The 24,858-nt window shown below is 41.6% G+C and overlaps 1 protein-coding gene across 1 annotated transcript in view; it reads right to left on the bottom strand.

The window, feature by feature from the left end:
• The window catches only part of LOC109884352 (voltage-dependent P/Q-type calcium channel subunit alpha-1A-like), a 200,620-nt gene that overhangs the window by 78,854 nt on the left and 96,908 nt on the right, over positions 1-24,858 (bottom strand). The window contains 12 exon segments of the mRNA XM_031833423.1: positions 747-1,306; positions 4,193-4,349; positions 12,129-12,235; positions 13,538-13,605; positions 13,908-14,025; positions 14,887-14,959; positions 15,590-15,704; positions 15,707-15,720; positions 16,763-16,875; positions 21,058-21,117; positions 21,119-21,171; positions 21,963-22,157. Coding sequence (XP_031689283.1) covers positions 747-1,306; positions 4,193-4,349; positions 12,129-12,235; positions 13,538-13,605; positions 13,908-14,025; positions 14,887-14,959; positions 15,590-15,704; positions 15,707-15,720; positions 16,763-16,875; positions 21,058-21,117; positions 21,119-21,171; positions 21,963-22,157 — 1,633 coding nt within the window.

Below are 24,858 nucleotides of genomic sequence, written 5' to 3' on the forward strand. Positions count from 1 at the left end.
TACACTACAGGACACTGGCTTCGACAAATTAATAGCAATCTACACCACCGTTCAAAAGTTTGGGGTCACTTAGAAATGTATTTTTCTTTTTAAAGAAAAGCAACAAACAAAAGTCCATTAAAATAACATCAGATTGATCAGAAATACAGTGTAGACATTGTTAATGTTGGAAAAGGCAGATTTTTAATGGAATATCTACATAGGCATACAGACAATGGACAATGACTCAAAGCACAGCTCCAAACTATGCAAGAACTATTTAGGGAAGAAGCAGTCAGCTGGTATTCTGTCTATAAGGGAGTGGCCACCACAGTCACAGGATCTCAACCCTATTGAGCTGTTTTGGGAGCAGCTTGACCGTATGGTACATAAGAAGTGCCCATCAAGCCAATCCAACTTGTGGGAGGAGCTTCAGGAAGCCTGGGGTGGAATCTCTTCAGATTACCTCAACAAATTGACAACTAGAATGCCAAAGGTCTGCAAGGCTGTAATTGCTGCAAATGGAAGATTCTTTGACAAAAGCAAAGTTTGAAGGACACAATTATTATTTCAATTAAAAATCATTATTTATAACCTTGTCAACGTCTTGACTATATGTCCTATTCATTTTGCAACTCATTTCGTGTATGTTTTCATGGAAAACAAGGACATTTGTAAGTGACCCCAAACTTTTTGATCCCCAAAGGAAACATTAGGTTTGATATTGACAGATTCAGACACAGACACACGGATCCTCTGTCACTCACTTTCTAACTCGATGCTGTCGGCTCCTCTCTCCATGCCGATGACGCCTCGGCCTCCTCCCCTCCCCCTCTACCTCACCCCCCTCCCCTACCACTACCCCTTCTGTCCCCTTACACTTATGCCTTCTCCCTCCCTCCTCCCCCTCCCTCCTAACCCTCCTGTGCCTCCTCTTCTCATCCCCCACTCCTCCCTCGCTACAATGCGGTGACACACTCCTCCCCTCCTTCCCTTCTTTATGCCTACATCTCCTTCCATGTTCCCTTCTTTCTTCAATACCCTCCAGCGTCTGCAGGGACAATCTGCTCCCCCCGTGCCCCAGATGGGCCTCTCTCTCTGGGCCACTACCTCCCCTTGGTTCACCCCCCCTGTTCCTCTGATGGTAGCAGGCCTGGCGTCTGATGTATTCTTCAGCCCTCTGCTGGCCCAGGGTGTCCTGCGGGTCTAGAGGGGGCTCTCCGGGCCGGGTCTTGTTGGTGTTGTTGTTGCGGTTGTCCTGAGGGTTGACCACCAGCGGACGGTCCAGGTGGGTCTTCATGTCCCCCGCACGATGGGGGTACGACACCTGGGGAGGGAGGGGGTTAAGGATGGTAATGATGTTATCTTCTGAAACGGGATCAATAAGTTACTTTATATAGGCAAACAACAAGGGCAGAATCCTAACATGTGGACCTCAAGTTAAGATTCTTCCATAAATAAAGAAAACCCTATGTTTCATCTCTTCTAACTCAAATCCTTTCTCCTTTCCTGAGCCCTACTCCTAGAACCAGAGATATACAGAGTTTAGCAAACAGTCCGCCATTTTGTCACCAAAGGTTCTAATTGTGGATGTAACTAGTGGGACATTTTTGGCACCAATAGCTACCAGTAATTTACCAAAGTTACCGGAATCGTCTGTAATTTTGGTAATTAACAGGTAATCTATGGCAATCTATGGTAACTTTGGTCATTCAGACCTGAATAACATAATAAAAAATGTATTCACATATTGTCCATAAGTTTCTAGTGGATAGACCATATGGATCAAGAGAAAATAGCCTAGTTAATGGAAAAAGCATTTAATCAACAACGGCGTTATTTTCAATTTACTCTGCAACTCTTCCAACTGTTGACTTTATTCACAACAGCCACCAGTTTGGAGGCAGAACATTTACAACGTTGAAATACTGACACAGTAAAATAAATAAAAGTGTAAAGATATATAGAAATTATATATTATGCTGAAACTCATATTAAACACCAGTGGTATTCACGAAGTTGATTGTTTATTTTTAGGACAATGTTTTACAGTTTAGTCATTCCATTTTATTTTCAAATCATCTTATATGATTATTCAATATATTTTACATGTGATAAGGCCACACAGAAATTCTGGTAGTTTACCGTCAAAATTTGAAAGTTCCAGTAATATATTCCCCCTTTGCAACCATAGGCACCAACATGGGGTCCATTATAAACCATAGGCACCAACATGGGGTCCATTATAAACCATAGGCACCAACATGGTGTCCATTATAAACCATAGGCACCAACATGGTGTCCATTATAAACCATAGGCACCAACATGGTGTCCATTATAAACCATAGGCACCAACATGGGGTCCATTATAAACCATAGGCACCAACATGATGTCCATTATAAACCATAGGCACCAACATGGGGTCCATTATAAACCATAGGCACCAACATGGGGTCCATTATAAACCATAGGCACCAACATGGTGTCCATTATAAACCATAGGCACCAACATGGGGTCCATTATACACCATAGGCACCAACACGGGGTCCACTATAAACCATAGACACCACCATGGGGTCCATTATAAACCATAGGCACTAACATGGTGTCCAGTATAAACTATAGGCACCAATAGGCACCAACATGGGGTCCATTATAAACCATAGGCACCAACATGGGGTCCATTATAAACCATAGGCACCAACATGGGGTCCATTATAAACCATAGGCACCAACATGGGGTCCATTATAAACCATAGGCACCAATATGGTGTTCATTATAAACCATAGGCACCAATATGGTGCCCATTATAAACCATAGGCACCAACATGGGGTCCATTATAAACCATAAAGGGAAAGGGGGATACCTAGTCAGTTGTACAACTGGATGCATTCAACTGAAATGTGTCTTCCGCATTTAACCCAACCCCTCTGAATCAGAGGTACCAATATGGCGCCAATTATAAACCATAGGCACCAACATGGTGTTCATTATAAACCATAGGCACCAACATGGGGTCCATTATAAACCATAGGCACCAATATGGGGTCCATTATAAACCATAGGCACCAATATGGGGTTCATTATAAACCATAGGCACCAACATGGGGTCCATTATAAACCATAGGCACCAACATGGTGTCCATTATAAACTATAGGCACCAATATGGTGTCCATTATAAACTATAGGCACCAACATGGGGTCCATTATAAACCATAAAGGGAAAGGGGGATACCTAGTCAGTTGTACAACTGGATGCATTCAACTGAAATGTGTCTTCCGCATTTAACCCAACCCCTCTGAATCAGAGGTACCAATATGGGGTTCATTATAAACCATAGGCACCAATATGGGGTTCATTATAAACCATAGGCACCAATACGGCGACCATTATGAACCATAAATCTCAGGTTTGCTGAACTACTATATATATATACACACAGTTGACTCCTGATGATTGCAAATGCCAAGAGTGTGCAAAGCTGTCATCAAGGCAAAGGGTGGCTATTTGAAGAATCTCAAATATTAAATATATTTTGATTAGTTTAACACTTTTTTGGTTACTACATGATTCCATATGTGTTATTCATACTTTTGATGTCTTCACTATTATTCTCTCCCTCCCCCTCTCCTCTGACCATCCAGTGTTCTGTATCTCTGCCTCCCCCTCTCCTCTGACCTTCCAGTGTTCTGTGTCTCTCCCTCCCCCTCTCCCCCTCTCCCCTGACCCTCCAGTGTTCTGTGTCTCTCACCTCTCCCTCCCCCTCTCCTCTGACCTTCCAGTGTTCTGTGTCTCTCACCTCTCCCTCTCCTCTGACCTTCCAGTGTTCTGTGTCTCTCACCTCTCCCTCTCCCCTGACCTTCCAGTGTTCTGTGTCTCTCACCTCTCCCTCCTCTTCTCCCCTGACCTTCCAGTGTTCTTTATCTCTCACCTCTCCCTCCTCTTCTCCCCTGACCTTCCAGTGTTCTGTATCTCTCCCTCCTCTTCTCCCCTGACCTTCCAGTGTTCTGTATCTCTCACCTCTCCCTCCCCCTCTCCTCTGACCTTCCAGTGTTCTGTGTATCTCACCTCTGCCTCCCCCTCTCCCCTGACCATCCAGTGTTCTGTATCTCTCACCTCTCCCTCCCCCTCTCCTCTGACCTTCCAGTGTTCTGTGTCTCTCACCTCTCCCTCTCCTCTGACCTTCCAGTGTTCTGTGTCTCTCACCTCTCCCTCCCCCTCTCCCCTGACCTTCCAGTCCTCCGTGTCCATCTCGTTGTACAGGGCCTCTCTGCTGGTCATCAGGTTCTGTCTCCTTATCTCACTGGTCCTCTGTTCCCACACAGATTTGCCACCAGCCTTATTATTCTTCTGCTGCTCCTTACTGTGGGGAGAGAAAACAAGAAAGAAAATAAGGAAGAAAGAAAGAAAGAAAGAGAGAGAGAGAGAGGGAAGTGTAGAAGAAGAAGATACGGAGAGGAAGATAGGGATAAGAAAGAAGAGAGGAGAAGGGGATCAGTTGTGAATGTTGCTAGACAAGATAGAAGAGATAACTAGACGTCTTTTTCTCCCAGCCCCCCTAAGCGATGATGTCATAGACCCAACAGCAGACAGACAGCCAGTGAGAAGAGTCCTTGTAGCCCACATAGGAATACACTGCAGAGGTTGCTGTGATGATGATGATTACGATGATGATGGTGGTGAAGATGATTATGATGGAAGTGCCAAAACATCGACAGATACCTCAAATTAAGGTAGTTTTTACACATAAATTGTTTATTACAAGATTTTGTTGAATAAGCCTTTTTGTTTGATGAATTTTTAACCACATTATTTTACAAACATTATATCAACAAAATCTCAAACAGTTTGTTTCAATATATACAAACGATTCCCTTCTTGCGAGACAAAGACAGAGACAAAGACAGAGACGTAGACATAGCCATGGACTTTTGAGAAGGTAGGGGGTGAAATGTGTTACAGCCTTCAGCCCCCCCTCAACTGCACCCCCACCCCCCTCCCAAATGACCCCTCCTGTACTTCCCCTCGAGTACCTCACTAACACCTCTTACCTCCAACGATTCAGATATTTCAGATCATTCTAGACGTGAATGATGACAAATCCTCATAGAAAAGAATGGTCAGTTTTCAATTCAAATATGACATTTCAATTCATCCTTTTGAATCTACTGAATTGAAACTGGAATTGACCCCAACAACCCCAGCTAGCCAGCTTATCACACCTACTAACAAAATGACAGCCAGCCAGAGGTGAACAAACAGACACCAAAACAAGGATCAGGAATTAGGATTGGCAAAACACAAAAACGATCCCAAAGTTCCCAGGTTTTCCAGAAATCACAACTGGAATATTCCAACTGGAAATGTTCAAATATATGTATGTTTTTACCCCCGGAGGTTTTTAGAATGTTGCAACCCTAAATCATGAAACAGCACGGAAAGACAGACTGAAAAAACTACACTAACAAAAGAACGACACGAACTTAAAAAATAAAGGAACAACAACATCAGAAAAGGATGGATGAGGAAAGGATCAAATAAAAAGTCAAAAATAAAAAAGTAAAGCGTAAAATGAGATAAACGAGTAAATACCAGTCAAGCACATTCTCTGTGGCATCGATACGCTCAGTTTTTGTTACTGTCACTCTGAAGAGGAGACAAGGAGGGAGGGAGCGACACAGCCGACATAAAAACAACGCCGCCACAACCTTCCTCCCACCACTTCTACCGTACACAACGTTTATATACAACCTTCTCACAACATTTCCTTTTTTTCTTTCTGTCCACAACGTTTCCACAACGTTGAGAAGAGTGAGTGTGCTCAGAGTGTTGTTAGTGTCATGAGAAATAGGGGTGTTAGGAAGGTGAATAGAATCAATGTCCTCCCTCCACCTCTACTATATACAACATTCACAAGAGTGAAAGAGTGAGTCCTGGCAGTTAGTGTAAGAAGAGGTGGTAAACCTTCTCAGAACATTTACAGAACCTTCAGACAACCTTTAGACAACGTTTAGAAGAGTGAGTTAGTGTGTTCGTGTAGGAAGAAGGGGAGGGTTGGTTTGGAGGAGGGTTAGTTACCGGTAGGTGGTGTGTATAAAAACAACCTTCCCATGTTTAAATAACCTTTAGACAACGTTTAGACAACCTTTAGACTAGGGTTGTCATGATACCAGTCTCACAAGAAAACACAACATAAAGCGACTTCAAACCAAATGACATTTCATTAGTCACATGCGCCGAATACAACAGTGAAATGCTTACTTACAAGCCCCTAACCAACAATGCAGTTTTATTTATTTAACTAGGCAAGTCAGTTAGGAACAAATGCTTATTTTTAATGACGTCCTAGGAACAGTGGGTTAACTGCCTTGTTCAGGGGCAGAACGACAGATGTGTACCTTGTCAGCTCGGGGATTAGATCTTGCAACCTCTCCAACGCTCTAACCACTAGGCTACCTGCCGCCCCATATGTACATGTAGGTAGAGTGACTATGCATAGATAATAACAGAGAGTAGCAGCAGCAATGCAAATAGTCTGGGTAGCCAATTGATTAGATGTTCAGGAGTCTTATGGCTTGGGGGTAGAAGCTGTTTAGAAGCCTCTTGGACCTAGACTTGGCACTCCGGTACTGCTTGCCATGCAGTAGCAGAGAGAACGGTCTATGACTAGGGTGGCTGGAGTCTTTGACAATTTTTAGGGCCTTCCTCTGACACTGCCTGGTATATAGGTCCTGGATGGCAGGAAGTTTGGCCCCAGTGACGTACTGGGCCGTAAACACTACCCTCTGTAGTGCCTTGCGGTCGAAGGCCGAGCAGTTGCCATACCAGGCAGTGATGCAACCAGTCAGGGTGCTCTCGATGGTGCAGCTGTAGAACCTTTTGAGGATCTGAGGACCCATGCCAAATATTTTTGGTCTTTAGATGGGGAATAGGTTTTGTCGTGCCCTCTTCACGACTGTCTTGGTGTGCTTGGACCATGTTAGTTGGTTGGTGATGTGGACATCAAGGAACTTGAAACTCTCAACCTGCTCCACTTCAGCCCGTCGATGAGAATTGGGCATGCTCAGTCATCCTTTCCTGTAGTCCTCAATCATCTCCTTTGTCTTGATCACGTTGAGGGAGAGGTTGTTGTCCTGGCACCACACGGCCAGGCCTCTGACCTCCTCCCTATAGGCTGTCTCGTCGTTGTCGGTGATCAGGCCTACAACTGTTGTGTCATCGGCAAACTTAATGATGGTGTTGGAGTCGTGCCTGGCCATGCAGTCATGAGTGAACAGGGAGTACAGGAGGGGACTGAGCATGCACCCCTGAGGGGCCCCTGTGTTGAGGATCAGTGTGGCGGATGTGTTGTTACCTACCCTTACCACCTGTGGGCGGCCCGTCAGGGAGTCCAAGATCCAGTTGCAGAGGGAGGTGTTTAGTTCCAGGGTCCTTAGCTTAGTGATGAGCTTTGAGGGCACTATGGTGTTGAACACTGAGCTGTAGTCAATGAATAGCATTCTCACATAGGTGTTCCTTTTGTCCAGGTGGGAAAGGGCAGTGTGGAGTGCAATAGAGATTGCATAATCTCTGGATCTGTTAGGGCGTTATGCAAATTGTAGTGGGTCTATGGTTTCTGGGATAATGGTGTTGATGTGAGCCATGACCAGCCTTTCAAAGCACTTCATGGCTACAGAGTGCTATGGGTCAGTAGTCATTTAGGCAGGTTACCTTAGTGTTCTTGGGCACAGAGACTATGGTGTTCGGCTTAAAATATTTTGGTATTATAGACTCGGACAGGGAGAGGTTGAAAATGTCAGTAAAGACACTTGCCAGTTGGTCAGCACATGCTCGCAGTACACATCCTGGTAATCCGTCTGGCCCTGCAGCCTTGTGAATGTTGACCTGTTTAAAGGTCTTACTCACGTTGGCTGCGGGGGACATGATCACACAATCGTCCAGAACAGCTGGTGCTCTCATGCATGTTTCAGTGTTATTTCCCTCGAAGCGAGCATAGAAGTAGTTTAGCTAGTCTGGTAGGCTCATGTTACTGGGCAGCTCTAGGCTGTGCTTCCCTTTGTAGTCTGTAATGGTTTTCAAGCCCTGCCACATCCAACGAGCGTCGGAGCCGGTGAGTACGTCCTGTATTGACACTTTGCTTATTGGATGGTTTGTCAGAGGGCATAGCGGGAATTCTTGTAAGCTTCCGGGTTAGAGTCCCGCTCCTTGAAAGTGGCAGCTTTAGCCTTTACCTCCGTGCGGATGTTGCCTGTAATCCATGTGTTCTGGTTGGGGTATGTACGTACGGTCACTGTGGGGACAACGTCATCGATGCACTTATTGAGGAAGCCAGTGACTGATGTGTTGTACTCCTTAATGTCATCGGAAGAATCCCGGAACATATTCCAGTCTGTGATAGCAAAACAGTCCTGTTGCTTTGCATCTGCTTCATCTGACCACTTTGTTATTGACCGAGTCACTGGTGCTTCCTGCTTTAATTTTTGCTCGTAAGCAGGAATCAGGAGGATGGAATTATGGTCAGATTTGCCAAATAGAGGGAGAGGGAGAGCTTTGTACGCATCTCTGTGTGTGGAGTAAAGGTGGTCTAGAGTTGTTTTCCCTCTGGTTGCACATTTAACATGCGGATAGAAATTTGGTAAAACAAATGTAAGTTTCTCCTGTTGGAAACAAACAGCCTTACGATGTCACCCAGAGTCACATGTTTCTATACCACACTATATTTTACAGGACCAAAGAGTTTAGTCTGCTTTCTGTTTTCCTTCCTGCCGTGGAAAATCAGGTGTCGTAGTATGGCGATACTGGTCCTATGACAACATTTAGAAGAGTGTTTGGAGGAGGTTTGTTGTTGGACTAATGTGTTTGTGCTTCTGTTTAAATCACCACCACCAAGTCAAAGGCATTAGCATCTGATATATGGCACCTTGAATGTGTGTGTCTATGGCTGCATTTACACAGGGCAGCCCAAGTCTAATCTTTTGCCCAAAAGAGCTGATCTGATTGGTCAAAAGATCACAATTGGGCTGCCTGTGTAAATGCAGCCTGTCATATTGTGAAGTCTTGATAAACAGTATCTTAATACAGTATTGTTAATGTATAGCAGGGAAATGTACACACACTCTCGCTCCTCCGTTCCATCCCCTACGTCTTCTAAGACATGACTAAACCTATTGTTCTCCGTGTAAAAAACCACTAAGACAGGCGCAGAGTACCGGGTAAGGACTTTTCATAAAGGCCTGGAGAGGCTTATGTCAAATCTGCTTCTCCTTGCAGAAACAGCAGACAATGGAACACACACACACACACACACACACACACACACACACACACACACACACACACACACACACACACACACACACACACACACACACACACACACACACAAAAGGGCACATCAAACATTTCAAAGGGCCACAGAATTTCAGTAGAAACTATTTCCTTTTCCTGTCACTGTCTTTGATGATAAGAAGATGCCATTCTTCTGGCTGTAGTCTGTCTTTGCCCGCTAGCGTTGCCGCGTAGCCACTTAGCTCGTTTCCATTGACTCTGAATGGAATTAGGGTGGAATTACGTTTTAGTGCACTCACTCACTGTCAAATTTGATGATGCTTCGTACGTTTTTTTTAAGGGACCTTGCCACTCCTCGAAGCTCAAACTAGTATATTTAACTATGCTTCCTTCTCATAACTAGTATAGTTTATTTAACCTCCTTCTCATAATTACTGTAGTGTATTTAACCTTGTACCTCTCTTGATGATGACTGTGATTAAAGTTGAAGAAGCCTAGGTCAGTGGCTACGGAGATTTAGGTCGAGTGGGAGATGGAGTGAGCGTCAGATTGAGTCTTGAAGTGTGTGTTGGTCGGATTGAGTAGAGTGTTGGAGTGTACATTAGACTGAGTACTGATGTACCGTGTGTGTGTGTGTGTGTGTGTGTGTGTGTGTGTGTGTGTGTGTGTGTGTGTGTGTGTGTGTGTGTGTGTGTGTGTGTGTGTGTGTGTGTGTGTACAGTAACTGTTTCCAGTGTATCAGTATATTTGCCTTCATATGTGACACAACTGAAATAACCACAGATCTAGAATATGGATAGATAGATGTATATAATATAGATAGAATATAGACAGATAGAATATAGATAGATAGATGATCAAGTATAGATATATAGATAGATAGATAGATAGATAGATAGATAGATAGATAGATAGATAGATAGATAGAATATAGATAGATGGATAGAATATAGAGAGATAGAATATAGATAGATAGATAGATAGATACAGTGCATTCAAAAAGTATTCAGACCCCTTCACTTTTTCCACATTTTGTTACATTACAGCCATTTTGCAAATGTATAAAAAAAACGCAAATATCACATTTACATAAGTATTCAGACCCTTTACTCAGTACTTTGTTGAAGCACCTTTGGCAACGATTACAGCCTTGAGTCTTCTTGGGAATGAAGTTTGGGTCTTCTTGGGAATGAAGTTTGGGTCTTCTTGGGAATGAAGTTTGGGTCTTCTTGGGAATGAAGTTTGGGTCTTCTTGGGAATGATGTTTGGGTCTTCTTGGGAATGACGTTTGAGTCTTCTTGGGAATGATGTTTGGGTCTTCTTGGGAATGATGTTTGGGTCTTCTTGGGAATGAAGTTTGGGTCTTCTTGGGAATGATGTTTGGGTCTTCTTGGGAATGACGTTTGAGTCTTCTTGGGAATGATGTTTGGGTCTTCTTGGGAATGAAGTTTGGCACACCTGTATTTGGGGAGTTTCTCCCATTAATCTCTGCAGATCCCCTCAAGCTGCACCGCTATTTTCAGGTCTCTCCAAAGATGTTCGATCGGGTTCAAGTCCGGGCTCTGGCTGGGCCACTCAAGGACATTCAGAGACTTGTCCTGAAGCCACTCCTGCGTGTGCTTAGGGTTGTTGTGCTGTTGGAAGGTGAAACTTCGCCCCAGTCTGAGGTCCTGAGCCCCCTGGAACAGATTTTCATCAAGGATCTCTCTGTAATTTGCTCCGTTCATCTTTCCCTCGATCCTCACTAGTCTCCCATGCTTCACCGTGGGGATGGTGCCAGGTTTCCTCCAGACGTGGTGCTTGGCATTGAGGCCAAAGAGTTCAATCTTGGTTTCATCAGAACAGAGAATCTTGTTTGCCATGGTCTGAGAGTCCTTTAGGTGCATTTTGGCAAACTCCAAGCAGTCTGTTATGTCTTTCACTGAGGAGTGGCTTCCATCTGGCCACTCTACCATGAAGGCCTGATTGGTGGAGTGCTGCAGAGATGGTTGTCCTTCTGGAAAGTTCTCCCATCTCCACAGAGGAACTCTGGAGCTCTGTCAGAGTGAACATTGGGTTCTTGGTCACCTCCCTGACCAAGGCCCTTCTCCTCAGATCGCTCAGTTTTCCCGGGGGGCCAGCTCTAGGAAGAGTCTTGGTGGTTCTAAACTTCTTCCATTTAAGAATGAGGGAGGCCAATGTGTTTTTGGGGACCTTCATTGCTGCAGAAATTGTTTGGTTCCCTTCCCCAGATCTGTGCCTCGACACAATCCTGTCTCGGAGCTCTACGGAAAATTCCTTTGACCTCACAGCTTGTTTTTTTTTGCTCTGACATGCACTGTGGGACCTTATATAGACAGGTGTGCACCTTTCCATATCATGTCCAATCAATTGAATTTACCACAGGTGGACTCCAATCAAGTTGTAGAAACATCAAGGATGATCAATGGAAACAGGATGCACCTGATCTCAACTTCGAGTCTCATAGCAAAGGGTCTGAATACTTATGTAAATAAGGTATTTACATTTTAAAAACCTGCTTTCGCTTGTCATTATGGGCTGTTGTGTGTAGATTGATGAGGATTATTTAAAAAAAATCCATTTTAGAACAAGGCTGTAATGTAAGAAATGTGAAAAAGTAAAGGGATCTGAATACATTCCGAATGTACTGTAGACAGACAGACAGACAGACAGACAGACAGACAGACAGACAGACAGACAGACAGACAGACAGACAGACAGACAGACAGACAGACAGACAGACAGACAGACAGACAGACAGACAGACAGACAGACAGACAGACAGACAGACAGACAGACAGACAGACAGACAGACAGACAGACAGACAGACAGATAGATGTGTACTCTACTCACGCAGCGATGGAGAGGTTAGCGGCAGACAGAGGACTAACTTCAGCCACCTCCTTGGCCTTCTGCAGGGTTGTCTTGGCATTAGCTGCCTCTTCTTGCTCCTCCTCATCCTGGAGGGAGGGAGGGAGGGAGGGAGAAATAAACAGAGGGAGGGAGGGAGGGAGGGAGGGAGGGAGGGAGGGAGGGAGGGAGGGAGGGAGGGAGGGAGGGAGGGAGGGAGGGAGGGAGGGAGGGAGGAGGGAGGGAGGGAGGGAGGGAGGGAGGGAGGGAGGGAGAGAAATAAACAGAGGGAGAGAGGGAGAGAAATAAATAGAGAGAGATAAAGTGAGAGAGAGAGAGAGAGAGAGAGAGAGAGAGAGAGAGAGAGAGAGAGAGAGAGAGAAAGAGAGAAAGAGAGTAAGAGAGAGAAAGCGAGAAGAAAAGAAAGAGCGAGAGAGAGAAAGAGAGCAACAGAAAGAGCGAGAAAGAGAAAGAGAGAGCATTAGCCATATGAAATAGACCTTATTCAGTCTGTGTGTTCTGTCATTGACAGCTAGTGGGGTGTCGAACATTAGTCAATTAACAATGTCTGAATAAGGTCTATCGCCTGGTCCAGTCAGTGGTAGGCAGGCTCAGTAGAAGAGTAAAACAGTCCAGTATAATTCACAAAATTCCCTAGTTTTCCAGAAATACTTGTTGAAAGTTCCTGGAATTAGGAGAGCATAAGCAGGATATCCAGGAATCCTGGAAAACCCTGGGAATATGGGGAAAGTTACCAGAATTGTGCAACTAAGATCAGCTTGCCATCCCCAAATCCTAACCTTAACGTTATTGGGGAAAACGCAAAACTGACCCAAGATCAGCATAGAGTATAAGGATAACTTCACCCATACAGTCATAGCCAGGTTATGTACAGTTATAGCCAGGTTATGTACAGTCATAGTCAGGTTATGTACAGTTATAGCCAGGTTATGTACAGTCATAGCCAGGTTATGTACAGTTATAGCCAGGTTATGTACAGTTATAGCCAGGTTATGTACAGTCATAGTCAGGTTATGTACAGTTATAGCCAGGTTATGTACAGTCATAGCCAGGTTATGTACAGTTATAGCCAGGTTATGTACAGTCATAGCCAGGTTATGTACAGTTATAGCCAGGTTATGTACAGTTATAGCCAGGTTATGTACAGTCAGAGCCAGGTTATGTACAGTTATAGCCAGGTTATGTACAGTTATAGCCAGGTTATGTACAGTCATAGCCAGGTTATGTACAGTTATAGCCAGGTTATGTACAGTTATAGCCAGGTTATGTACAGTCATAGCCAGGTTATGTACAGTTATAGCCAGGTTATGTACAGTCATAGCCAGGTTATGTACAGTTATAGAAAGGTTATAACCGGGTGAGGTAAAGTAAGGTATAATGTGGTCCAGTACCTTGGTCAACTCCTGAGCATTGGCCAGATTGTCCACGGCGATAGCTAAGAACACATTCAGCAGGGTGTCTGAGAGCAGAAGGGTTAAGGAACTGAAAGGACCAACTCCAGAAACATTGTGACACAAGCCATGACATTCTGATGAGTATCTCTTCCCTCTGTTTGTGTTCCTCTAGAATGTCTGTACGTGTGTTTTTACGTGTCACATTACACACACACACACACACACACCATAGAGAGACTTCAACTGTACTATGTGTGTGTTTGTGTAATGCATTTATATGTGTGTGTGTGTATGCATTTATGTGTGTCTCTGTGTGTATGTGTGCGTTTATGTGTGTATCAGCATAGAGCCGTGGTCATCAGGATACAGTTGCCGAAGAGTGTGAGCACTATGAAGAAGACGGAGTAGGCCATTCCACTGTTTACTCCTCCCTGAGACTTGATCCCATCATACATCACCATGTTCCAGTCTTCACCCGTCAGGATCTGAACACACACACACGCGCACACGCACGCACGCACGCACGCACGCACGCACGCACGCACACACACACACACACACACACACACACACACACACACACACACACACACACACACACACACAGATCATCATACATGACACGCGTCATAATCTGCGCAGTTTCCATATGACAAAACGGCACAGTAAAACACTAGTGTTGAGCCATTTGCATGTGCGCACACTCACGGGAGACAAATACAAGATGTTACTACACACGTAATCAACGCACAAAGCGTGTTCACACAACGTGAGTCAAGATAGTCAGAGAAACCCAACAGGAGAACTAAATACAATAAGAAACTAGTGCTACGAGTCAGAGGCTGGAGCAGCCAATCAAATCTAGAAACAGGACGTGAACACAATGACCAGAGTGCTGTACTACCGTGGCAAAAGCACAGAGAGCTAGACAGGTGTTAGGTATGAGACAGAACCTACATCCCCCTGTGGGATCCCAATCCTGGAGTGTTTGGTAACCCGATTCGCTCTAGTAGGCATGTGTGATACCTGGCTGTAGCGAATCCTGGCCCTGCGTGAGTAGCGGTTCTGAGATGCAGGACCAGTGGACCTACCAGGTATTGTAATGCGGCAGAGCGAGTCGCGTGGAATTTCTCTGCCTGTTGTAAACCGGCTCGCTGACGTCATGACAAAGGTTCATGTTTCTAAACGCGCCCTCAAACGGTTCTTTTCAGGTCTTGGCAAAGCAAAACATATTATGTAGAAATCTCACAAATGCGCCATGAAACCGAACCAGGAAACCAAACCAGGTAACCAAATTTCACATGTGAAAACGCCCTGTATCACCAAAGAATGATCCAATGTCTAACCTGAAATACTGTCATTATAGCTGCAGGAAAGGTGTCAAAGTTGGTGGCCGGCGTGCCACCTTCAAAGTTGAACCTGGGAGGGAGAAAGAGAGAGGGAGAGAGAGGAGCGAGCGAGAGAGAAGTGCGAGAAATTATGATATATCATGGATACGTTCGGACAGATCCACACAGAAGGAAGTCCATTGTGAGTTGACAGTTCCTCAAGTCTCTCTCTCCACGCCATGAAGTCCATCATCAGTTTATGCGTGTGTGTGTATTACATTTGACATTTCAGTCATTTAACAGATACTCTTATCCAGTACGACTTACAGGAGCAATTAGGGTTAAGTGCCTTGCTCAAAGGGAACATCAACATATTTTTCACCTAGTCCGCCTGGGGATTCGAACCAGCGACCTTTGGTTACTGTCCCAATGTCTACCTGCCTCCCATTGTCTATGTATGTGTGTGTGTGGGTGTGTACGTAACAGCCCTTGGATTCCTGCATGTATATGCGTGTGTGTGTGTGTGTGTGTGTGTCAGCGTGCGTGTGAACCTGTGTGTGTGTATGTGTGTGTCAGCGTGCGTGTGAACCTGTGTGTGTGTATGTGTGTGTGTGTGTGTGTCAGCGTGCGTGTGAACCTGTGTGTGTGTGTATGTGTGTGTGTGTGTGTGTGTGTCAGCGTGCGTGTGAACCTGTGTGTGTGTATGTGTGTGTGTACTGACTGTCCACCGAAGAGCTGCATGCCCAAAAGGGCAAAGACGACAATGAAGAGGAAGAGGAGGAAGAGCAAACTGATGATGGACTTCATAGAGTTGAGTAATGATACCACCAAGTTCGTAGAGGGGCCCAGTACCTAGGGAGAGACGGATGAGGAGAGAGGATGAGAAAGAGGGGGAGGGAGAGAGAGAGAAGAGAGAGAGAGAGAGATGAGGAGAGAGGATGAGAAAGAGGGGGAGGTAGAGAGAGAGAGAGAGAGAGAGAGAGAGAGAGAGGGATGAGGAGAGAGGATGAGAAAGAGGGGGAGGTAGAGAGAGAGAGAGAGAGAGGGGGAGGGAGAGAGAGAGAGAGAGAGAGAGGGATGAGGAGAGAGGATGATAAAGAGGGGGAGGGGAGAGAGAGAGAGGCGAGAGAGAGAGAGAGAGAGAGAGAGAGAGAGAGAGAGAGGGATGAGGAGAGAGGATGAGAAAGAGGGGGGAGGTAGAGAGAGAGAGAGAGAGAGAGAGAGAGAGAGAGAGAGGGATGAGGAGAGAGGATGAGAAAGAGGGGAGGGAGAGAGAGAGAGGAGAGGGATGAGGAGAGAGGATGAGAAAGGGGGGAGGTAGAGAGAGAGAGAGAGGGGGAGGGGGAGAGAGAGAGAGAGAGAGAGAGAGAGAGAGAGAGAGAGAGAGAGGGATGAGGAGAGAGGATGATAAAGAGGGGGAGGTAGAGAGAGAGAGAGAGAGAGAGAGAGAGAGAGAGAGGGATGAGGAGAGAGGATGATAACGAGGGGGAGGTAGAGAGAGAGAGAGAGGGATGAGGAGAGAGGATGATAAAGAGGGGGAGGTAGAGAGAGAGAGAGAGCGTAGGAAGGAAAGAAGAAAGAAAGGAAGAAGGGGAAGAGAGAGGTTAGTGGACAGGCATAAAAAAAACATCAAGACATCAAAACCACTTTTTTGTCAAACTGGCTAGGTCAGAGAAAGAGAAGAAAGCAAGGGAGGAAGAGAGACAAAGGCAGACAGCAGTGATGGCCGACTGGAAAATAGAAACAGAGAGAAAATGACAAAGTCAGAAGAAGAGAGAAAAAGAGAAAAGGATGGAGAAAGGCTGATGATGCAACGAGCCTGTAGCAGTGGTGAAACACAGAATCCCTTGGTGACTGAAGAGGCCAAACAACCCTGCGTGTGTGTGAGACTCACTTGGTGACTTTGAAGATCCTGAGCAGTCGGAGGGCTCTTAACACACTGATGCCAAACGATGTCCCTGGCTTAATGACCGCGTATATCACCTCAAATATACTGCCCACGATCACCTAACACACACACACACACACACATTAGAACACTATTTCTGAATGACTGGTTCTGAATGATAAAAGCAAAAAGGTATCGTCACTTCATAGTCAAAATAGTTCAGCTAGTGCATTGGTGGTATAGTAGTAGTATATTAGTAGTATACGGTGGTATAGTAGTAGTATATTAGTAGTATACTGGTGGTATAGTAAGTAGTATATTAGTAGTATACTGGTGGTATAGTAGTAGTATATTAGTAGTATACTGGTGGTATAGTAGTAGTATATTAGTAGTATACTGGTGGTATAGTAGTAGTATAGTAGTAGTATACTGGTGGTATATGTAGTAGTATATAGTAGTATACTGGTGGTATAGTAGTAGTATATTAGTAGTATACTGGTGGTATAGTAGTAGTATATTAGTAGTATACTGGTGGTATAGTAGTAGTATATTAGTAGTATACTGGTGGTATAGTAGTAGTATATTAGTAGTATACTGGTGGTATAGTAGTAGTATATTAGTAGTATACTGGTGGTATAGTCGTAGTATATTAGTAGTATACTGGTGGTATAGTAGTAGTATATTAGTAGTATACTGGTGGTATAGTAGTAGTATATTAGTAGTATACGGGTGGTATAGTAGTAGTATATTAGTAGTATACTGGTGGTATAGTAGTAGTATATTAGTAGTATACTGGTGGTATAGTAGTAGTATATTAGTAGTATACTGGTGGTATAGTAGTAGTATACTGGTGGTATAGTAGTAGTATAGTAGTAGTATACGGGTGGTATAGTAGTAGTATATTAGTAGTATACTGGTGGTATAGTAGTAGTATATTAGTAGTATACTGGTGGTATAGTAGTAGTATATTAGTAGTATACTGGTGGTATAGTAGTAGTATAGTAGTAGTATACTGGTGGTATAGTAGTAGTATATTAGTAGTATACTGGTGGTATAGTAGTAGTATATTAGTAGTATACTGGTGGTATAGTAGTAGTATATTAGTAGTATACTGGTGGTATAGTAGTGGTATATTAGTAGTATACTGGTGGTATAGTAGTAGTATATTAGTAGTATACTGGTGGTATAGTAGTAGTATATTTAAGCTAGTATACTGGTGTCTAGTAGTAGTAGTATTATAGTAGTATTACTGGGTGGTATAGTAGTGGTTATATTCGTAGATACTGGTGGTAATAGTAGTAGTATATTAAGTAGTATAGGACGGGTGGTATAGTAGTAGTATATTAGTAGTATACTGGTGGTATATGTAGTAGTAAATTCAGTAGGTATAACTGGTGGTTATAGTAGTAAAGTATATTAGTAGTGATACTGGCTGTATAGTAGTTAGTATATTAGTAGTATACTGGGTGGTATAGTACGTAGTATATTAGTAGTATACGGGGTGGTATAGTAGTAGTATATTAGTAGTATACTGGTGGTATAGTAGTAGTAAATTAGTAGTATACTGTGGTATAGTAGTAGTATATTAGTAGTATACTGGTGGTATACGTAGTAGTATATTAGTAGTATACTGGTGGTATAGTAGTAGTATATTAGTAGTATACGGTGGTATAGTAGTAGTATATTAGTAGTATACTGGTGTAGTAGTAGTATAGTAGTAGTATACTGGTGGTATAGTAGTAGTATATTAGTAGTATACTGGTGGTATAGTAAGTAGTATATTAGTAGTATACTGGTGGTATAGTAGTAGTATATTAGTAGTATACTGGTGGGTATAGTAGTAGTATATTAGTAGTATATCGGTGGTATAGTAGTAGTATATTAGTAGTATAGCGGGTGGTATAGTAGTAGTATATTAGTAGTATACTGGTGGTATAGTAGTAGTATACTAGTAGTATACTGGTGGTATAGTAGTAGTATATTAGTAGTATACTGGTGGTATAGTAGTAGTATACTGGTGGTATAGTAGTAGTATATTAGTAGTATACTGGTGGTATAGTCGTAGTATATTAGTAGTATACGGGTGGTATAGTAGTAGTATATTAGTAGTATACGGGTGGTATAGTAGTAGTATATTGTAGTATACTGGTGGTATAGTAGTAGTATATTAGTAGTATACGGGTGGTATAGTAGTAGTATATTTAGTAGTATACGGGTGGTATAGTAGTAGTATATTAGTAGTATACTGGTGGTATAGTAGTAGTATATTAGTAGTATACTGGTGGTATAGTAGTAGTATATTAGTAGTATACTGGTGGTATAGTAGTAGTATATTAGTAGTATACTGGTGGTATAGTAGTAGTATATTAGTAGTATACTGGTGGTATAGTAGTAGTATATTAGTAGTATACTGGTGGTATAGTAGTAGTATACTAGTAGTATACTGGTGGTATAGTAGTAGTATATTAGTAGTATACTGGTGGTATAGTAGTAGTATATTAGTAGTATACTGGTGGTATAGTAGTAGTATATTAGTAGTATACTGGTGGTATAGTAGTAGTATATTAGTAGTATACTGGTGGTATAGTAGTAGTATATTAGTAGTATACTGGTGGTATAGTAGTAAGTATACTAGTAGTATACTGGTGGTATAGTAGTAGTATATTAGTAGTATACTGGCTGGTATAGTAGTAGTATATTAGTAGTATACTGGTGGTATAGTAGTAGTATATTAGTAGTATACTGGTGGTATACGTAGTAGTATATTAAGTAGTATACTGGTGGTATAGTAGTAGTATATTAGTAGTATACTGATGGTATAATAGTAGTATATTAGTAGTATACTGGTGGTATAGTCGTAGTATATTAGTAGTATACTGGTGGTATAGTAGTAGTATATTAGTAGTATACTGGTGGTATAGTAGTAGTATACTGGTGGTATAGTAGTAGTATAGTAGTAGTATACTGGTGGTATAGTAGTAGTATATTAGTAGTATACTGGTGGTATAGTCGTAGTATATTAGTAGTATACTGGTGGTATAGTCGTTAGTATATTAGTAGTATACGGGTGGTATAGTAGAGTATATTAGTAGTATACAGGTGGTATAGTAGTAGTATATAGTAGTATACTGGTGGTATAGTAGTAGTATATTAGTAGTATACTGGTGGTATAGTAGTAGTATATTAGTAGTATACTGGTGGTATAGTAGTAGTATATTAGTAGTATACGGGTGGTATAGTAGTAGTAATTAGTAGTATACTGGTGGTATAGTAGTAGTATATTAGTAGTATACTGGTGGTATAGTAGTAGTATATTAGTAGTATACGGGTGGTATAGTAGTAGTATATTAGTAGTATACTGGTGGTATAGTAGTAGTATATTAGTAGTATACTGGTGGTATAGTAGTAGTATATTAGTAGTATACTGGTGGTATAGTAGTAGTATATTAGTAGTATACTGGTGGTATAGTAGTAGTATATTAGTAGTATACAGGTGGTATAGTAGTAGTATAGTAGTAGTATATTAGCAGTATACTGGTGGTATAGTAGTAGTATAGTAGTAATATGGCAGTAGTATACTGGTTGGTATAGTAGTAGTATAGTAGTAGTATACTGGTGGTATAGTAGTAGTATATAGTAGTATTACTGGCGGTATAGTAGTAGTATAGTAGTACTATGGTAGTAGTATACTGTGGGATAGTAGTAGTATAGTAGTAGTATTACTGGCGGTATAGTAGTAGTATATTAGTAGTATACTGGTGGTATAGTAGTATAGTAGTAATATATTTGTAGTATACTGGTGGTATAGCAGTAGTATAGTAGTAATATATTAGCAGTATACTGGCGGTATAGTAGTAGTTAGTAGTAATATATACTAGTATACAGGTGGTATAGTAGTAGTTACAGTACGTAGTAATATTAGTAGTCTACTGGTGGTATAGTAGTAGCTATAGTAATAAGTATACTGGTGGTATAGTAGTAGACTAGTAGTAATGTAGTAGTAGTAATTTAGTAATGTAGTAGTAGTATGGTAGTAGAATAGTGGTAATATAGTAACATATAGTATATAGTAGTAGAACAGTAGTAGTAATATAGTAATAAGTAGTAGTAAGTAGTAATATAGTAGTAGTATTAGTATTACTATAGTAGTAGTATAGTGGTGGTATAGTAGTAGTATAGTGCTAATATATAGTAGTATACTGGTGGTATAGTAGTAGTATAGTAGAAATATAGTAGATAGTAGTAGTATAGTAGTAAAATAGTAGGAATATAGTAGCAGCAGGAGTAACAGCTCTACTCACAACACAGTCAAAGCAGTTGAAGGAGGAGTTGAAGTAGGGCCTAGTCCCCAAGCCATACATTCTTAATACACATCTCTGACATGAACAGACCCAGGAATATAAACTCTGCATAGACTGGAGAGAGAGAGGGGGGGGGGAGAAAGAGAGGGGGGAGAGAGGGGGAGAAGAGGGGGGAGGAGAGAGAGGGGGGAGGGGGAGAGAGAAAGAAGGGGGGAGAGGGGGGAGAGCAAGAGAGAGAGGGGAGGGGAGAGAGAGAGAGAGAGAGAGAGGGGAGGGGAGAGAGAGAGAAGAGAGAGAGAGAGGGGAGAGAGAGAGAGAGAGAGAGAGAGAGAGAGAGAGAGAGAGAGAGAGAGAGGAGAGAGAGGGAGAGAGAGAGAGAGAGAGAGAGAGAGGAGAGAGAGAGAGAGAGAGAGAGGGAGCGAGAGAGAGAGGGGGGGGGAGAAAGGAGAGGAGAGAGAGAGAGAGGGAGAGAGAGGGGTAGAGACAGAGAGAGAGGGGGAGAGACATGAAGAGAGAGGGGGGATTTAAACGGAGAGAAGAGAAAGTGGGTAGAGAAGGAGGAAGGGAATAGAGAGAATCAGGTTAGATGACTGGAGATCAATAATGACACTAGCTAGTCTATGATGGCAGACTGCTTGTGATGATAACTCTCCATGATGAATAGACTTCATCAGCTAGACATCTTATGGAAATTAGACTGGACACTAGCCATGCATAATCACTTCAGTTCAGGAAGTGTGTGTGAGACTCACAGAAAAAGGCGGACAGCATCTCAGGCCTGGTCATAGTGCAAATTGTGTTGAGGTGAGGTGAGGTGTGTGTGTGATCATGGAGAGTGTGTGGGTGTGTTTGCATGTGTGTGTGTGTGTGTGTTTTCATGTGTGTGTGCATGTAAATCTACTCACAGAGAAAGTCGGAGAGGATCTCAGGTTGTTCATAGTGTACCACCGCCACACACATGGTGTGAGGCCCCACCAGACTCAGGACGGTCCAGTAGAAGGCCTGAGTCTTCACCATCTTACGGATGAAGAACCGGATCCGCCGCTCGTTCCTATTGTAGTTGGACCCATCCTGCAGACCACCTCGGCCAAACGGGTCTCCTAGAAGAAGATGAAGAGTTATAGATCTGTCATTTGCCTTGAAAACAACGTTTGATAAGCGGTAGAGCCGTTCTATCTGTGCTATTTCTATGCTTAGTATTTTTACTTTGGATTTTGTTTGTCATACAGTTGAAGTTGGAAGTTTACTTACACTTCGGTTGGAGTCATTAAAACTCATTTCTCAACCACTCCACAAATTTCTTGTTAACAAACTATAGTTTTGGCAAGTCGGTTAAGACATTTACTTTGTGCATATAGTAGTAGTATACTGGTGGTATAGTAGTAGTATAGTAGTAATATATTAGTAGTATACTGGTGGTATAGTAGTAGTATAGTAGTAATATATTAGTAGTATACTGGTGGTATAGTAGTAGTATAGTAGTAATGTATTAGTAGTATACTGGTGGTATAGTAGTAGTATAGTAGTAATATATTAGTAGTATACCGGTGGTATAGTAGTAGTATAGTAGTAGTATAGTAGTAATGTAGTAGTAGTATACTGGTGGTATAGTAGTAGTATAGTAGTAATATATTAGTAGTATATTGGTAGTATAGTAGTAGTATAATAGTCATATATTAATAGTATACTGGTGGTATAGTAGTAGTATAGTAGTAATGTAGTAGTAGTATACTGGTGGTATAGTTGACCCAAGTTAAACAATTTAAAGGCAATGCTACCAAATACGAATTGAGTGTATGTAAACTTCTGACCCACCAGGAATGTGATGAAAGGAATAAAAGCTGAACTAAATCATTCTCTCTACTATTATTCTGACATTTCACATTCTAAAAATCAGATCCTAAACTGACCTAAAACTCTCCTTTTTGCTAGGATTAAATGTCAGGAAATGTGAAAAACTGAGTTTAAATGTATTTGGCTAAGGTGTACGTAAACTTCTGACTTCAACTGTATGTACAGTATCAAGTTCATTGAACTTTAGCCCAGCTTTTTTAGTTAAGTTGGAACAACATTTTTGCCAACTTGTCTCGTTGATTTTTGTCCAACTTTAAATGTCAAGTTTACACTTCTACAAAAAGTTGAGTGAACTCCAAAAACTCTATGGAACTAGTTACTAACATATCTTGAGTTGGGCCACCTTGATTTAACATCTGTATTATTTCAATGTTTTATGAATATCGCTAGCAGCAACAGAATAAACACATTTTGATTTACATACCTACAGTAGGATCAACAACAGAATAAACACATTTTGATTTACATACCTACAGTAGGATCAACAACATAATAAACACATTTTGATTTACATACCTACAGTAGGATCAACAACAGAATAAACACATTTTGATTTACATACCTACAGTAGGATCAACAACATAATAAACACATTTTGATTTACATACCTACAGTAGGATCAACAACAGAATAAACACATTTTGATTTACATACCTACAGTAGGATCAACAACAGAATAAACACATTTTGATTTACATACCTACAGTAGGATCAACAACAGAATAAACACATTTTGATTTACATACCTACAGTAGGATCAACAACATAATAAACACATTTTGATTTACATACCTACAGTAGGATCAACAACAGAATAAACACATTTTGATTTACATACCTACAGTAGGATCAACAACAGAATAAACACATTTTGATTTACATACCTACAGTAGGATCAACAACACAATAAACACATTTTGATTTACATACCTACAGTAGGATCAACAACAGAATAAACACATTTTGATTTACATACCTACAGTAGGATCAACAACAGAATAAACACATTTTGATTTACATACCTACAGTAGGATCAACAACATAATAAACACATTTTGATTTACATACCTACAGTAGGATCAACAACAGAATAAACACATTTTGATTTACATACCTACAGTAGGATCAACAACAGAATAAACACATTTTGATTTACATACCTACAGTAGGATCAACAACACAATAAACACATTTTGATTTACATACCTACAGTAGGATCAACAACAGAATAAACACATTTTGATTTACATACCTACAGTAGGATCAACAACAGAATAAACACATTTTGATTTACATACCTACAGTAGGATCAACAACAGAATAAACACATTTTGATTTACATACCTACAGTAGGATCAACAACACAATAAACACATTTTGATTTACATACCTACAGTAGGATCAACAACAGAATAAACACATTTTGATTTACATACCTACAGTAGGATCAACAACAGAATAAACACATTTTGATTTACATACCTACAGTAGGATCAACAACAGAATAAACACATTTTGATTTACATACCTACAGTAGGATCAACAACATAATAAACACATTTTGATTTACATACCTACAGTAGGATCAACAACATAATAAACACATTTTGATTTACATACCTACAGTAGGATCAACAACATAATAAACACATTTTGATTTACATACCTACAGTAGGATCAACAACAGAATAAACACATTTTGATTTACATACCTACAGTAGGATCAACAACAGAATAAACACATTTTGATTTACATACCTACAGTAGGATCAACAACAGAATAAACACATTTTGATTTACATACCTACAGTAGGATCAACAACAGAATAAACACATTTTGATTTACATACCTACAGTAGGATCAACAACAGAATAAACACATTTTGATTTACATTACCTACAGTAGGATCAACAACAGAATAAACACATTTTGATTTACATACCTAC

Source organism: Oncorhynchus kisutch, linkage group LG1 (genome assembly GCF_002021735.2).
Source record: "Oncorhynchus kisutch isolate 150728-3 linkage group LG1, Okis_V2, whole genome shotgun sequence".
NCBI lineage: Eukaryota > Metazoa > Chordata > Actinopteri > Salmoniformes > Salmonidae > Oncorhynchus > Oncorhynchus kisutch.